The 17743-nt window shown below is 41.5% G+C and overlaps 1 protein-coding gene across 1 annotated transcript in view; it reads right to left on the minus strand.

Moving 5' to 3' along the window:
• st8sia4 (ST8 alpha-N-acetyl-neuraminide alpha-2,8-sialyltransferase 4) overlaps nt 1-17743 on the minus strand; it is an 81248-nt gene that overhangs the window by 41312 nt on the left and 22193 nt on the right. The window contains exon 4 of the mRNA XM_059969456.1: nt 2069-2362. Within this exon, the coding sequence (XP_059825439.1) occupies nt 2069-2362 (294 nt within the window). The remainder of the gene's footprint in view (nt 1-2068; nt 2363-17743) is intronic.

Genomic DNA, 17743 nt, shown 5'->3' on the forward strand with positions numbered 1-17743 from the left:
TCCCATCTGTGTACCTATCAAAAGTTCTCTTAAATTCTAAAACCAAACTATCCACCACTTCTACTGGTAACTCCCACACCCTCAGAATGAAGAAGTTTCCCCTCACGTTCCCCTTAAACAATTCACCTTTCATCTTTTACCTATGACATCTAGTTCTAGTCTGACCCATGGAAAAAGCCTGCTTGGATTCACTCGATCTTCACCTCTCTTAATTTTGTACTACTCTATTAAATCTCTACTCATTCTCCTACACTCCAGGGAGTAAAGTCCTAACCTATTCAATCTTTCCCTATAACCCAGGTCCTCAGGTCCTGGCAACATCCTTGTAAATTTTCTCAGTACTTTTTCAATCTTATTGATATCTTTCCTGTAGTAAGATTATATATGTAAATATGTTTTTCACACTAACAGTGGTGGGCGCCCATGCATTAGCATCCCCATGTTAAACAAAGTCACGCACAGGCATTCTCTATTAAGGGAATAACCTTTAAGAGTACGTCATACTCAACTCAAATGATCGCACTACTACTGCTAGTGGGGAAATTACAGTGGATAACATTTTATTGCAACTGATTAATTCCTCTTTTATAAAAACTGCAGATGCATCCTCACAAATAATGAATTAAAACAGTAGGTATATTCTGCTGACTAACCTCATTATCCCTAAAGGAATATATTATCACTCTTAATGGATTCACTTTTGTTACCCATTAAGTGTTTTTTTTACAAGAAGCCAGTGTATTTAAGTTTTCATTCTCTTCAGATTTTATTAACTTCCAAAGCAGTGGTATAAAAACAGTGACGTAAATGATGAAAACATATTCCTGCTCGGCAGTTTCATGAAGTAAAACATGTTGACAAGGAAGTAGAAGAAAGGTCAGACCATCTACAGTATTTTCTTTCAACACATCTAAGAAAATCAGGGGAAATGTACCTGCTCATTCAGTTCCAAGAGTGTGAAATTGACCTTTTAAATATTAGATTTAAAAAAAACACTGCTGAGTCTACAAACTAATACAAGAAACGGTGAGACTTATCTCACCTAAATGTTTACGACTTTTTTATAAGTCATAGAGCAAAATATTCCAAGACCATTTGTCACTGAATATACCAACAAGTTTTTGATCTTCAGCTGCAATATGCAAGCCTCACTCACTGGGTGGGTTTCCTCAAATTACCTCCAAAATACAAAACGTAACCTGTTGTGTCTTGACTAATTATCCTCCACAGAGAAGTCTGATTCATATGCTATTTAAAATCAGATGATGTGTATGGCTTATAAAACATTTTTAAGTCTCAACAATTATTTACAGATGTAGGTCCATTACTTGCCAATTTATCTTCATGGAAGCAGACTGTCAGCAGACAAAATGGATGGCAGAGGGGTGAACGGCTATTAACTTTTTAGTAGTAATCTTACACTTCTACTGTCTTGGAATTCAATTGATAAATGATTTTATTGCTGTGAAAGATTTCAAGTGCAGAAAGTTTAAATTATGTTATCAATCATAAGCCCTTTGTGAACTCCTGTTGCCACAGAGAGTAGATTAATTTTTACACACTGATCAAAATAATGAGAGTTTACAATTAGATCTCCACTATTATTACTGATTTTTAAAAATCTCATTTGGTAGGAAGCTTTCAGATCTAAACACCATAGAATAGTCACAGGGGAGTGATATACAAAGTCAGACAAGCTATATAGACATTAATTAATCCCATTCCACATTAATCCAAATGTATTTGATTATAATACAAGAGAATCTGCAGATGCCAGAAATCTTGAGAAACACACACTAAATGCTGGAGGAACTCAGCAGGTCAGGCAATGTCTAGGCAGAGGAGTAAACAATCGTCATTTCGGGCCAAGACCCTAATTAGTTTACATTAAAGTAGGATGGAATTTTAGAAAGTACCAGCGTTTTTTTAACTGAGTTTTTTTTGTGGGATCATATCACCAGGGGTTTAAGATTTCCAGACCAAATCATAGACTCTTGATCAATGGCCATCTGTTTTAAGGTTTCAAGATTTACTGTTAAACTGGTTTAAGATAAGGAGAGATACGTACCCTCGGACAGCATGTATGAGTCGTAGGGATGGATAGGCTGTCTGTATGCTCAGTCTCTTCTTCAGAATCAGCTGATTTACACACTCGACATGCTTTTCCCCTCCTTTAACCATGAACGCTGGGATCCAGAGAACACTGTCATTCAATAATGCCAGCCTGTTGACAAATTTCTCTCTGTCTGTCTCACTCTGAAGACTTCCAAATGCTCTTTGCACAACTGATGGATTCATTGTGACAAAATCAGATTTGAGTCCAACATCATCAGCGTACTCCAACAGGGGCGCAAGATTACACCTACAACAAACAAAATAATTGGTTTTCTTGGTGATTGAATTTCATTCCCAAGTACTATCAGTAGAACTGATAAATAAATTACACATAAGAAAAAGATGAAAAATTTCTCAAACGACCAATGTTATTTCATATGTGTTCCATTGAATTCTGTATCATTTTCAGTAGCCTATCAAAACCATCTCTGCATATAAAACATTGCCACTTTACTGTAATTTAGTCTGGGCATTGAATATGTCTAGTTGCTTGGATAAAGGTCTGGGATGTCTCAGAAGTTGTGCTGCACACTGGTACCAATGACATAACATCACAGAATCAATGAAAAACCACACACTGATGGACCAACAACCCATGTGCCAAAGGTGACAAAATGTGCAAATACAAAAATAATCTAAATTGTAGTAAGTAAAAAGGCAATAAACATCGAGAACATGAGACGAAGAGTCCTTGAAAGTGAGCGCCTAGGTTATGGGAACAGAGTGAGTGAAATTGAGGGAAGTTATCCTCACTGGTTCAAGAGCTTGATGGTTGACGGGTAATAACTGTTCCTGAACCTAGTGGAGTGAGTTCTGAGGCTCCTGTACCTTCGTTTTAATGGCATCAGTAAGATGGCCTGGGTGGTGAGGGTCTTTGATGATGGATGCTTCTTTCCTGTAACAGTGCTCCATGTAGATGTACTCAGTGGTGGGGAGGGCTTTTTCCATAACGGACTGAGCCGTATCCACTACTTTTTGTAGGCATTATTGTAACTTCAAGTAATTTTTATGTACTATACCATAATGCTGCCACTAAACAACACATTTCATAACATAATTCATTGAATTTGTTGCAAAACCATAGATTTCAGTGATACTAAACCTAATTCTAATTACTCTAATTCAGTTAATGTTAATGAACCATTAGCAGCACCATCACCTTGCAATTCATCACAACTGTAACCTTGTGGCTAAGAATTCCTTTCAGTCCCTCATCAACAAACTGGATACCTGAACCACGTTTAGCAAAAGTGCAAAAGCCAGGAAGGGCATTGGACATATCTGAAATGAGGTCTGACTTGTGCAAAGATACAACACTCAACAGCAGAAACAATCACATGCTGTAGAAAGCACTAAGCATTCTTCCGATTAATATGAATCGGGTCAGAGCTCAGCAACTGAGCCACTCATGAGTGATTGCGGAAGTTTGGCGATACCTGTTTAGAACAATGGGGAGATTGAGACATTGAAGATTCGGAGAGAGAGGGAATGCAAGAGGCTGTCTATTCTACCTGAGTAGTTCACAGCCAGGGAGCCAGTTTCAAACATGAGGACAGTGATTTAGGTGTGGGAAAAAAAGGGATAGAAATGTTCATTCCAAGGATTACAAATCTTCCTAGTTCTCCGTAGAAGACTGTTGTTCAAGGGAATTGAGACCCAGGATCAGTAATAGTTAGCAGAACACTATCTTAGCAGTAGCAATCACCAGTTAGGGTTCAGTTCCCACTGCTGCCAATAAGGGGTTAGTATGACTTCCCTGTGACAGCATGAGCTTCCAGCTGCTGCCCCCCTTTCCTCCCACATCCCAAAGACATATGGTTATGGTTAGTAAACTGTAGGCATACTCTTTTGGTGCTGGAAGCATGGCAACAGTTGTGCTCTATCCAGCACATCCTTCGCTGATTTGATTTGATGCATACAACAGACTTCACTGTACATTTCAATGTTTCAATGTACGTGACAAATAAAGCTAATCTTATTGAATGGTGGAGCAAGCTCAAAAGGGCCTTTTGACCCAGTCCTACAATAGGCTCATATGTTCATATTCTTAAGGAGCATTAAATAGGAAGTGAAGTCAGTGGGGGTCAGAGCAAAATTCCACCCAGGGTATAGCTGGAGATCAGCCATTGCAAAGTTCTTAAGGTTCAAAGTACATTTATTATCAAATTATGTGCATGTCACCATATACTATACAACCTTGAGATTCATTTTCTTGCAGAAATTCACAAAAGAACTAAGAAATACAATAGAATAAATGAAAATCTACACACAAAGACTGACAAACAACCAATGTGCAAAGGAAGACAAACTGGAATTACAAAAAAAAGTAAATAAATAATACTGAGAACATAACGCAAGTTGCTGATGAATAATTAACCCCAGTCCAATACACTTCATCTCTCTTCCAGACGAAACAGAGTGCCCATCCGTTATCAGAGAAAACAAATGCAGATTGGGTGCCCTGTACAACAATTAACTGTTCAATCTGCAAAGGCGACCCAGTGGCTTTGTTTTCCTGGTACACTCCCACTTCATCCTCTCTCACATGACTCAAACAATAACCTAAAGCAGCAACATCTCATCTTCGAGCTGAGTATAGCACCACCCTCAAGACCCAGCAGTGAATTCAAACATTTCAGGTAACTATGACTGCAGCAGAACTGGCCAATTCTGAGGATGGGCCATCAAACTCAGATGCTGTCTGACCTGCTGGGCATTTCCTATGCCTTCTTTTATTTCAGATTGTTAACAGCAGAAGTCCGCATCCCGCTGCTGCAACACTGAGTGTATGCCTCCTCTCTCTCCAGGCAGATCAACTCTGATGAACACACCTTCGCTACCGTTTCCCTTTCTCATCTGCGACCATCACTAATTGCATCAGTAGGTCTGTTCTGGTCTACATGCTCTTACAGACATTCCCCCTCACCCTTCACCACAACTCTAAATAGGCCTGGCCTCTAACATTTCATAGCTCGCAAAATTACGGAAATATTACCTCTATGCCTAGCATTTTCTGGTATTACCACTTCAATGATCTTCCCACCAGCAATAAATAGGGCTCTTTCTTTTTGATCGTAATGCTTTTAAAAGAGCAAGTATTTCTGTGGCTGTATGTTGCAAGACCTGAGCAGCATTTAGGTTAGAGCCAACAACTGTTGAACACCTTTGAGGTGCCAGGCAAGAGCCCTCTCCACCATGAAGAAACCAAACACTGGCTTTATTTCTCACACTTCCACTCCACTGTAGAAACCATGTTAAAGCTATAGCTGGAGAGCTGGAGACACATGCAGATGCTGGAATCTGGAGCGACAGCCAGCCTGCTGAAGAAACACCATTCTTTTCTCAAACAAATACTTCTCTACTCACTGAGCTCCTCCAGCAGATTGTTTGTTAATGCAACGGTTCCCCTGGCAGATTGGGGACAGGTCCCATTCTGAAGTAAGCTACTCATTTTACAACAAAGCACGTGCTAGAACCAGAATTAGATTTACAAAGTAATATCATTAACATATATCATGAAATTTGTTGAATTGTGGCAGCATTATATTGCAATACATCATAATAAACACTGTAAATTACGTTAAGTATAGTAATCACGGGTTCATTGTCCATTTAGAAAGCTGCTGTCCCCGCTGCTGTCTGTAAGGAGTTTATACGTTGCCCCCATGATTGTGTTCACTTCCCCCAGGTGATCCCTCTTCCTCACACACTCCCGGTAGGTTGGAAGTGGTGTGTCAGTACCAGAAGCACGGCAAGTCTTGCAGGCTGCACCATAGCACATCCTGAGTGTGTTGATTGGTAACTCAAACAACATGTTTCACTCTTCTTCAATGCACATGTGGTGTATGAAATTAATCTTTAACTTCCTTAAAGAACTGACATGCAATACGCCCTGATCTTGAGACCTATCTGAGTCACTCAGCACTATTACTTTGTTGTGGTCAAACCAAAATCTTGAAACAGAGAAGCCATTAATGTCGTGCAAACACGACATGGACTACAAAAAAAAGAAAAAAACCATTATGACTCAAGCCCCTGGAACAATATGTTTGACCATCATCTAAATATAAAAAAAGTCATCAACTGCCATTTCATATTTATAAAAAAAAATTGGAAGGAAACCATATAACTTAATTCAAATTAAATGATAATATTTGGCAAAAGAACCCCATCTTCTCTCAAAATCACATCGAGGATGAAAAGTTCTACTTCTGATTTTTTCCAAACTAAGACATAACATTACTTGAGAAAACCATTGAATTAATGTAGGGGGAGTGGTCTTCAGGCTCCCGTACCTCCTCCCCGATGGTAATAACCCAAAGAGGGCACATCTTGGATGGGGAGAGTCTTTAATGATAGATGCCGCCTTCTTGAGGCAGTGCCCTTTGAAGATGGCCTTGATGGCACAGAGGTCTATGTCCATAATGGAACAGCATCAGAGACAGCAAAACGATGTAATAAAGTGATAGACCGATTCTGGCATTGAACCAGTCCAAAACAGGCCAGGAACTGTATGGTACAGCAAAGTTAAGGATAAATAAGATGTAATAATCACTGATCTTCAGATTTCCACACGACATAAAAGAAGGCCATTCTGCTCATTAATTTTATGTTGGTTGACAGACCAATCCCATTCCACTACTAATTTTCTCTGACCCCTATTCTCCCCCCACACCACCATTGATCCTACTAGTTATCTACAGTACATACCACGGGCAATTTAGTGTAGTTAATTAACACGCCTTTGGGAAGTGGGTGGAAACTGGAACACTCGAGGAAAGTCACATGGTCACGGGAAAAACATGCAAGCTCCACACAGATGGCAGCAAAATGCAAGACTGGATGCAAACCACTAGCGCTGGGAAGAAGCAACTCATTATTTCCAACAGTGTGCCACACAGTTTCTTTTTCAGTTACTATTTAAGGCTACCCTACATCATGTTTCCAATGCTTATGAACCAAAAGATCTGCTTTAATCTTACTTCTGTATATTTTCAAGTGCAAACTGCTCCTGGAGTTTCACATACAGTTAAATTTGAGAACCATGTCAGTTTGTAAGCAGATATAATAGTATATGTGTACTTAGCTTCCTGCTCGATTCACTTTATACTTATGATTTTGCAGCTAAGTACAATTCTAACGCAGTATTTAGGTTTGCAGTTGACACCACTGCTGCTGACCAAATCAAAGGTGGTGACAAATATGTATATAGGAGGGAGATTGGTTGAGTGTTGACTCAGCAACCACCTCTCACTCAATGGCAGCAAAACCAAAGAGCTGATTATTGACTGCAGGAGAAAGAAACTGGAGGTCCATCAGCCAGTACTCATCAGAGCAGGAGTTCCCAACCCGAGCTCCGCAGACTCTTTGCTTAATGGCATTGGCCAATGGCCTAAAAAAAGTTGGGAACTCCTGATTCAGAGGAATGGAGGTGGAGCTCTTTGGTTTTAAACTCCTTAGCACCAACATATCAGAAGTTCTGTCCTTCGACCAGCATTTAAGTGCCATCACAAAGAAGGCATGGCAGCACCTCTACTTTCTTAGAAGTTTGCACATGGTACCAAAAATTCTGACAGCTTCTACAGATGCACAGTGGAGAATATCCTAACTTTACTTTATTGTCACCAAACAATTGACACTAGAGCATACAATCATTACAGCGATATTTGATTCTGCGCTTCGTGCTCCCTGAAGTACAAATCAAAGTAAATATAATAAAAAATTTAAATTATAAATCATAATTAGAAAATAGAAAAGGGAAAGTTAGGTAGTGCAAGTTAGGTTCAGATATTTGGAAGGTACGGCCCAGATCCAGGTCAGGAGCCGTTCAGCAGTCTTATCACAGTTGGAAAGAAGCCGCTCCCAAATCTGGCCGTACGAGTCTTCAAGCTCCTGAACCCTCTCCCAGAGGGAAGAGGGACATAAAGTGTGTTGGCTGGGTGGGTCATGGCCTTGATTATCCTGGCAGCACTGCTCCGACAGCGTGCGGTGTAAAGTGAGTCCAAGGATGGAAGATTGGTTTGTGTGATGTGCTGGGTTATGTTCACGATCTTCTGCAGCTTCTTCCGGTGTTGGACAGGACAACTTTCATACCAGGTTGTACTGCACCCTAGAAGAAAACTTTCTACGGTGCATCTATAAAAAATAGTGAGGGTTTTAGGGGACAGGCCAAATTTCTTCAGCTTTCTCGGGAAGTAAAGGCACTGGAGGGCCGTCTTGGCAGTGGATTCTGCTTGGTCAGACCAAGTCAGGTTATTTGTGATATTCACATTGAGGAACTTAAAAGCTTTTGACCTGTTCCACCTGCGCACCTCCGATGTAGATGGGGTCATGCGGTCCGCTACTCCTTCTTTTGTCCAATTCCTTTGTCTTGCTGACATTGAGGGATAATTATTGTCTTCGCACCATTCCACCAGGTTCTTAATTTCCTCTCTGGTTGCATCATGACCTGGTATCGGGGCACCAATATCCAGGAATGGAAAAAAAGCAGTGGATACATCTCAGTTCATTACAGAGGAGGCTCTGCCCACCACTTGGTACATTTACATGGTGTACTGCCACAAGCAAGTCATGCCCTCTTCTCACCTCTCCAAATGGACAGAAAGCGCAGAAGCCTTAGGCCCCACACAACCAGATTCAGGAATAAAATTAATTTTCAAGGACTCTTTATAAAACGTGCTCTTAGATTTATTTTTATTTATAATTTCTCTTCTTTTGCACAATGGTCTTAATTAGTCTTTGTTGATGTATAGCTTTTCATAAAATCCTACTGTGCAGTATTTCTTTTTTCCCTGTAAAGGATTGGAAGAAAATCAACCTAAATGTAATACATTTACTTTGAACTTTGACTATTGAATTTGTACACAAAACAATGAACTACAATGAATGAATGGTCAGGTGAGGTAAGCTTTCAAAACGTCCAAAGTTTAAATCAGGATTATTTTCACGCACAATGTCTACGGATCACATCATGGTGTCACTTTTTCAATGAAATCCACAAATAATGGTCACTTCACTAACACATTTTTGAGATTAGAGAAAAATGCCCACTGGCAGGATGGGCTGAGGAATCAGCACTGTTGTGGTACAACTTTATCTCCTATATACATATTCTTTCAGTGTGGCTTTCAGCCAGCAAATGGAACAATTAAGCGTGACAACATCCTAAGCATATTCCATTGTTCTACTCATTGACGAACTCTGCTTACACTTCTCCAACAATACTTCAGATTAAAATCAAATCTCATGAACAATTTAACTTTATTTTCAGGCAGTGCTATCTTATCTCCTTCAGTTTACCCACAACTGTTTGATAAAATGATACTAACAAAATGGCTTCTATGTACTGTATACGTCGGAACATCACAGGATATATAATAACTATGAGGAGAAGCAAGACTACCAGAACTTGTAGTCTTCCACTTATTGTTCTACCCATCAGAGAGGTAGCAGTTAGGTGTTTACTGTCTCGATGAAAAGGAGTGGGTTCATGAGCTCATGAAATGAGGCATTAGGCAAACTACTCAGAATTTCTTCACTGCTCATGAATTTGAATAGTCAAATTGTTCGGCAGTCTAATCTAGCATCGCCAACTCTCACATGTGATTTTCACTGAGTAATATACTGTGTGTAGTCAATTTTGAACCCAATGGCATCTCTTTCCGCTCCTGCATAATTCTATTCTGCCCTCCAAGAACAAAGGCGTGAAAGGTTATGAGGAAGAGATAGGAGAATGAGTTTTGAGAGGGAAAAAAAATCAGCCATAATCAAATGGTGAAGCAGACTCAATGGGTTGAATGACCTAATTTTGCTCCTAGTGCATGTCTTATGATCTAAACTATGCTTAGCACCTTCCAATTTCTCATTTACCAGTCGCCCATCAGTGAAGTCATCTCGAGACACAGATCGATGACAAACAATTCTATCTCCTCCTCACTACTCCTGTCCCTCATGGTTTTTGAATTATTAAACTGTCTGCCTGATGTTCAGGACCAGTTGAGCAGAAAGTTCAGTTTCAGTAAGTGAGGAAATGGGAGGCGGAGCAGACTCATTGGATTGATTGACTTAACTCTGCTCCTATATCTTATAATCTTAAATATTGCGAAGTTTCACACCAAAGCTACCAGTCTCTATTGCAAACTGCAGCTATAGGGTTGCATTATTTCCAATGCATCTCTTTCCAACTCAAATACGTTGCTGGATTCAGTCTCTGCCGCTGAAAATCCAATCCTCATTCTTATCATCCCTACGCTTGATGATTCCTACATGCTCCTTTCTTTCTTTCCACCCTCCAAAAACCCGAACTCTGTCACTCATGTACTAACTCAAAGCATTCAGCTCTCCCTGGTGTTCACTAACCTCTGGCAAAGCCTGCCTTAATTTTAATAGCTAACTCTTCAATCTCTTCCAGGCCAACAGCAAAGTTCAAAGTACATTTATTATCAAAGTATGTACACATTATGCAACCTTGAGATTCGTCTTCTCACAGGCAGCGACAAAACATAGAAACCCAACGGAACACATAACAAAAGACCAACAAGCATCCAATGTGCAGAAGAATAGAAATAGATCACGCAAACAATAGAAGTAAGTAAATAGCATTCAGAACAAAAGTGAACCCACAGCCTTGGCCTCAGTTCCATCTGGAGCCGAATAAACACCATGGACCCCGGAGCAGACCACAACCTCAGCTCTGTGCGGAGCCCAGTAAACGTCATGGAGCCCGGAGCAGGCCACAGCCTCAGCTCCGTGCGGAGCCCAGTAAACGTCATGGATCCCGGAGCAGGCCACAGCCTCAGCTCCGTGCGGAGCCCAGTAAACACCATGGAGCCCAGAGCAGGCCACAGCTTCAGCTCCGTGCGGAGCCCAGTAAACATCATGGAGCCCGGAGCAGGCCACAGCCTCAGCTCCGTGCGGAGCCCAGTAAACACCATGGAGCCCAGAGCAGGCCACAGCTTCAGCTCCGTGCGGAGCCCAGTAAACGTCATGGAGCTCGGAACAGGCCACAGCCTCAGCTCCGTGCGGAGCCCAGTAAACACCATGGAGCCCGGAGCAGGCCACAGCCTCAGCTCCGTGCGGAGCCCAGTAAACGTCATGGAGCCCGGAGCAGGCCACAGCCTCAGCTCCGTGCGGAGCCCAGTAAACGTCATGGAGCCCGGAGCAGGCCACAGCCTCAGCTCCGTGCGGAGCCCAGTAAACGTCATGGATCCCGGAGCAGGCCACAGCCTCAGCTCCGTGCGGAGCCCAGTAAACGTCATGGAGCCCGGAGCAGGCCACAGCCTCAGCTCCGTGCGGAGCCCAGTAAACACCATGGAGCCCGGAGCAGGCCACAGCCTCAGCTCCGTGCGGAGCCCAGTAAACACCATGGAGCACGGAGCAGGCCACAGCCTCAGCTCCGTGCGGAGCCCAGTAAACACCATGGAGCCCGGAGCAGGCCACAGCCTCAGCTCCGTGCGTAGCCCAGTAAACACCATGGAGCCCAGAACAGGCCACAGCCTCAGCTCCGTGCGGAGCCCAGTAAAAACCATGGACCCCGGAGCAGGTCACAGCCTCATTCACTATATTAGCAGAATTCTTCCAATTCCTTGACAGCCTGACCTTCAGCTGCCCAGGTTCTTGGCTCCGTTATTTGTTCCCAAACCCTCTTTACTTGTCCACTTCACTTTCTTCAATAAGTTTCTCTCTAATAAGTTCTTAAATAGTTTGGTGTCAAAGTTCATTTGAAAACACACTGGAAAGTAACTTGAGATCAAATGCAAGTTATTGTGGAAAGACTCTGAAGGTTTCAAGCTATCCATTCCTCCCTGTATCATTGTTAAATTAGGCAACTAATACTAGAAAACAAAATTGCTGCAGAATAATAATACAAACTTAAGATGTTTATATTTTGAACTGTAAAGATTAAAGATTAGCTTTATTTGCCACACGTACATTGAAAGAGTGAAATGTGCCATTTGCATCAATTCAAATCAATGAGGATTGTGCAGGGGGCAGTCTCCAAGTGTCACCACGCTTCTGACACCAACATAGTGTTACACCTGTGCCCCAACTCGAAGGGTACAAAGTAGCCCCCTCCTTTTTGAGAATCGCAAGATCGCTATTAATTCAGGTCAGGAGACCCAGGAAATGAGAGAAAGACATGCCGAATCCACAAAGGGGTTTGGAATGTCCTGGCCCCTCAGCGATACAAAGCCACGGGAAACGGCCATTGTCTCTTGGAGACGGAATTGTGTATTGAGTACTGTACTTCATGGAAGCACTCAGGGAATGAGCAATGTGGGCTGGTTGGGGGATGACATCATTCCAACCTGATTGACATCTGAGATCCCGTGAGTAAGGATAAAAGAGGGTCTGGGGAACAACCCTTTTAGACGCACCAGGAGAAACGCTAGAAATCCCGTGACAGCGTTTAATAGCGACAGCCGGTGGGAGGCCCACGTGTGTCCTTTCCCGTTGCCGGGATTGGGGCCTTACCACAGAAGACGGCTTAGCTAAAGAAGAGATCACCACCGACAACATTTTGAAGGATCGACATCATAATAAGGAAATGGGCAAGTTCTAAAAATCCATCTCTCTCTCCAACCAAAGGCTGCAGCCTGAATGAACTGAAGTGACTTTTATATTTCCATTGGACAATACATTATCCCCTAGACAACGATAGAGCTATTTCTTATTGATTATTATTATACCCGCGCTTTTAGATTTGGTATTGACGATGTGTATTATCTGTATGTTTGCATTGATATTATTTTTGTGTATTTTTATCAATAAATACTGTTAAAGATAGTACCATCAGACTTCAATGGACCTCTCTATCTTTGCTGGTAAGTGACCCAGTTACGGGGTACGTAATAGCAGGCCCACAATTTTACTAACACTAACTCATACATCTCTGTAATCTGGGAGGAAACTAGAGCACCTGGAGGAAACCCACGTGGTCACGGAGAGATCACACAAACACCTTACAGATAGCAGAGGGAGCAAGTTGAACCCTGATCAGCAATCGCTGGCTAAGTAAAGAGACGGCACTAACCACTATGCTGCCCCAAAGGATATAGCACACATAGTTTAAGTTTATTGATCACTCTATTGTACTATCAAATTCTTCACAAGTTATTAAAGGAGCCTTAAGCATACGTGGGTTTCCTTGTCCCCAAGATGAGTAAATAATAAACGTAGGTGCATAAAAAGACGGTTCAACATACCCAGCTTGTTTTATTCCTTTGTTTGTGATATGGAACTACTGACTCTTTTTTGCTACAGGTCAGAACCTGGTATAACCTAACCTGCTAACACATCCACTCACTTACTTTTAAATGGATCTCAATTTATTATGCTTCATTAATTTCATTAAATCAGTTAACAATTTTAAAAAATTGAAATACTTTGTTCTTTTCAAAAAAAAGGGGGAAACAATTGCCTTTGTTGGAATCGACAAAGCATTAACAAACTTCGGGTAAGACTACTTGACCAGTTGAGGTGGATTGGCTTTGTGGCTGTGGGCTCCCTTTTGTGAACTTTAGTTCTGAGTGTTATTTCTTTACTTTTTATTGTTTGTATGATTTGCTCTTTTCACACATTGGTGTTTGACGGTTTCTCTTAATGAGTTCTACCGGGTTTCTTTGTTCTTATGGCTGCCTGTAAGAAGACGAATTTCAAAAGTGTGATAATAAATGTACTTCGAACTTTATTTCGGCAGATGTACAATTCTGTGTTCTGGCACAATGCAATGTAAATCCTCTATAAATCTCCCACATAATGTAAGAAGCTCATGGGTCAGCTGTGGTTTGGAAGAAAACTTAGTCTAAAATGCTAAGCTTTTTTATGCCAGTGATATTAAATCTGATTCTAATAAGCAATGTAACAGCTCTATAAAACTCTGGTTAGACCACACTGAGAGCATCGTGTTCATTTCTGGTTGCCTCATTATAGGAAGGAAGTAGAAGCCTTAAAGAGAGTGCAGGGGAAATTTACCAGGTTGCTACCTGGATTAGAGAGCCTGTTTTATAAGGAGAGGTTGAGCGGGGTAAAGCTTTTCTCTTTGGAGAGAAGTAGGATCATGGGTGACTTGTTAGAGGTGTACAATGATGAAAGTCACAAACCAGGTGAAGAACCAGATTTTTCTTTCCCCAGGGTGACAATGGCTAATACAAAAAGGCATAATCCTAAAATGTTTGGGAGAATGTCAGAGTTAAATTCATTACCCAGGGTGTGGTGGGTGCATGGAATGCACTGCCAGGGGTAGCTGTAGAGACAGAAACATTAGGGTCATTTAAGAAACTCTTAGATAGGCACGTGATGATAGAAAAATGGAGGGCTATGCATCAGGGAAGGATTAGATTGATTTTAGTGTAGATTAAAAGGTGAGCACAACATCGTGAGTCATAGGACTTGCACTATAGCTGTTGGGTATTTACCATTGTTTGTGTCCTATACATACACGCATATTTGCTTGAGTGTTAGTGCATGTAATACTAATGATTGCTGGCTGGGCAAACCATGACATCATTCAGTTTACCATTCTGGCCTGATGCCCATGCTTAATATCTCTCATCTGAAATTGAGTTCAGCAACAAGAAAGACGTGCACTCATTAAACAGAGTAGCAACTCTCGTAAGTTAAGTTTCCAGACATGCTTTATTATTTGCTGACGAGGATTCTTCAAGGAGTTCATGCTGTCTGTCATTCATCACTGTTGCTTAAGAATACAGGGATTGTTATCCTGGTTGTTGAATGGCTTCTGCACTGGCTAAAAGATCCTACTTCATCATGATCATTATGTGCCATGTCGTATGAGGTGGGCAATTGTGGTCTTTGACCATGATTGCTCTTGGCAAAATTTTCTTCAGAAGTGGTTTGCCGTTGCCTTCATCTGGGCAGTGTCTTCACAAGACGGGTGACCCCAGCCATTATCAATACTCTTCAAAGATTGTCTGCCTGGAACTTGTTATATGAACCAACTGCTCATATGACCATCCACCACCTGCTCCCATGGCTTCAGGTGACCCTGATCTGGGGTGGCGGGGTTAGGGGTGGGTGCTAAGCTGGTGCTACACCTTGCCCTAAGGTAACCTAAGGCGAGCAGAGGGAGGGAGTGCCTTACACCTCCTTTGGTAGAGTCGCATCTTCACCCCACCACTCAGATCCTGCTTAAATCAGTAACTCCCAGAAACCATTAGTAAGCAGCATGATAGGATGAACAAGCTGTTAGAGATGGGCGACAGAAGACCTCCAGTTGCAACGAATTCCATAGACTCACCACTCTCTGGCTAAGAAATTCCTCCTCATCTTTATTCTACATGGAAGTCCCTCTATTCTGAGGCTATACCCTCAGGTCCTAAACTCACCCACCAAAGGAAACATCCACTCCACATCCACTCTATCAAGGCCTTTCAACATTTGATAGGTTTCAATAAGATTGCCCCTCACTCTTCTGAAAAAATGTTAAGTATCTACAGAGAGTATTCACCTTTCACTCTGCCATCCAACTTCCAAGCATTGTGGACCATCACATGTGCCAGTGTAAAATAAATATTCCAATACAAAATCAATAAATCAAAAACCCTTCCTCACTATCTGTGTTTGCGTCTGCCTGTACTTCTGCCACCTTTTTTTTTATCCCAGAAACTGTGAATCAAAAAGATACAAAGCACAGTAAGACTGAAAAATGCGTCAGTGCTAAAATGAAAATAAATCTGCAAGGGGTATCAAAACCAATAAAAAGATTTTGACAACTTCTTTATCTCAGGAATATTGCAGGCCCTATAAAAACTAATACTGGTAGTGTGAGAGATCAAAAGAAAACAGAAGACATTGGAATTTTACTTTGATTCACTAATTTAGAAGTTGCCTTGTGAAGAATGAACAGCATGGGGAGTACTGGCAACACTATAGCAATCATATAAATAAGCTTCCAGCAAGTAGTTGCTTCCTGTGTCCAAATGAAATTAATCTGATTTATGTGCATTGTGATACTTGCCCCCTTTTTTGACTCTGAACAGTTTAACCTTTCTAAAATTCAACATAATTTTTAAAAAAATCTTTTTTTTCCTATGTGGTAAGTACACTTCTGGTCATTGATTTGAACTTCCTGTTGTCTGATGTAGTAACACATATACATCTTTCAGCCACTTTATTAGGTACTTCCACTGAGTCTACGTTTGTGGTCTTCTGCTGCTGTAGCACAACCATTTCAAGGTTTGACATGTTGCACATTCAGAGAGGCTCTTCTGCACACCAGTGTTGTTATTTGAGTTACTGTCGCCTTTCTGTCAGCTTGAACCAGTCTGGCCGTTCTCCTCTGACCTCTCTCGTCAACTAGGCATTTTCACCCACAGAACTGCCACTCACTGGATGTTTTTTTGCACCATTCTCTTCAAACTCTAGAGACTGCTGTGCTTGAAAATTCCAGGATGTTTGATCAGAACAACAACTTAATCCTGACCGTGTCTGCGTGCTTTCGTGCACTGAGTTGCTGTCACATGATTGGCTGACTAGATATTTGCTTTAACAAGCAGGTGTACAGGTGTAGATTAAAGGAAAGACAGAATATATTTAACCAGGGCGATTCCCTCCTGGTACAGTTTCTGCATTTGTACAACTGAAGTGATCAACTGCACATTATAGAAACCACCTGATGTTTCCTCTGCACTACAATCAATTGAACTGAACATCAGGGTGTTTATTTAATATATAGCTTTATGCATGGGTAGCAAGCTATAAATGTTCCCTGCTGCTTTTACAGTGTGAGAGATAATATTGGGTCATGGTGAGCTTCAAAATCAGCTACATAAACACTCTTTCTTTGAGTATTGATCAGAGCTTTAAATAACACCATGTACTGGATGTGCTGTTCTCAAATCTACCCTAGAAAACAAACCTCATGTACTCCTTTGAAATACTTAAGCGTCTGTGGTAGCTCATTCATTCTCGAAATAGCCAAGAGGGGCCACCAGTTAGTTATGTGCAAACCTTTCTGTATTTGTTTTTGCTTCTGTTGCCTCCCCCTCCCCGAGAAACGTACCGATCACGATGTGCACAACAAACGTTTATTTTGCTGACTCTCTTTACCCTTTAACTAAGCAGATCGAAAAGGAGTTTCTTAAGCTTGTGGTGAAACTTCAGAACTTAATTTGGTTCACTTATGTTATACTGAAGTAACTGGTTGAAAAGGGAAACAAAAACTGCCAATGCCAGAAATCTGAAATGAAAACAGAAAATACTGCAGATACTTAAAAGGTCTGGTCTTATGCGAAGGAAGAGAAACAAAACGAGGAGGAGATAAAAAGAGCTGTTCAGAAACACAGAAGATAGAAACATAGAAAACCTACAGCACATACAGGCCTTTCGGCCCACAAAGCTGTGCCAAACATGTCCTTACTTGAGAAATTACCCAGGGTTACCCATAGCCCTCTATTTTTCTGAGCTCCATGTACCTATCCAGGAGTCTCTTGAAAGACCCTATCATATCTGCCTCCACCACCGTCACCAGCAGCCCATTCCATGCACTCACCACTCTCTGCATAAAAAACTTACACCTGACATCTCCTCTGTACATACTTCCAAGCACCTTAATACTGTGCCCTCTCGTGTTAGCCATTTCAGCCTTGGGAAAAAGCTTCTGACTATC

This window comes from Hypanus sabinus, chromosome 5 (genome assembly GCF_030144855.1).
Source record: "Hypanus sabinus isolate sHypSab1 chromosome 5, sHypSab1.hap1, whole genome shotgun sequence".
In the NCBI taxonomy this organism is placed as follows: Eukaryota; Metazoa; Chordata; class Chondrichthyes; order Myliobatiformes; family Dasyatidae; genus Hypanus; species Hypanus sabinus.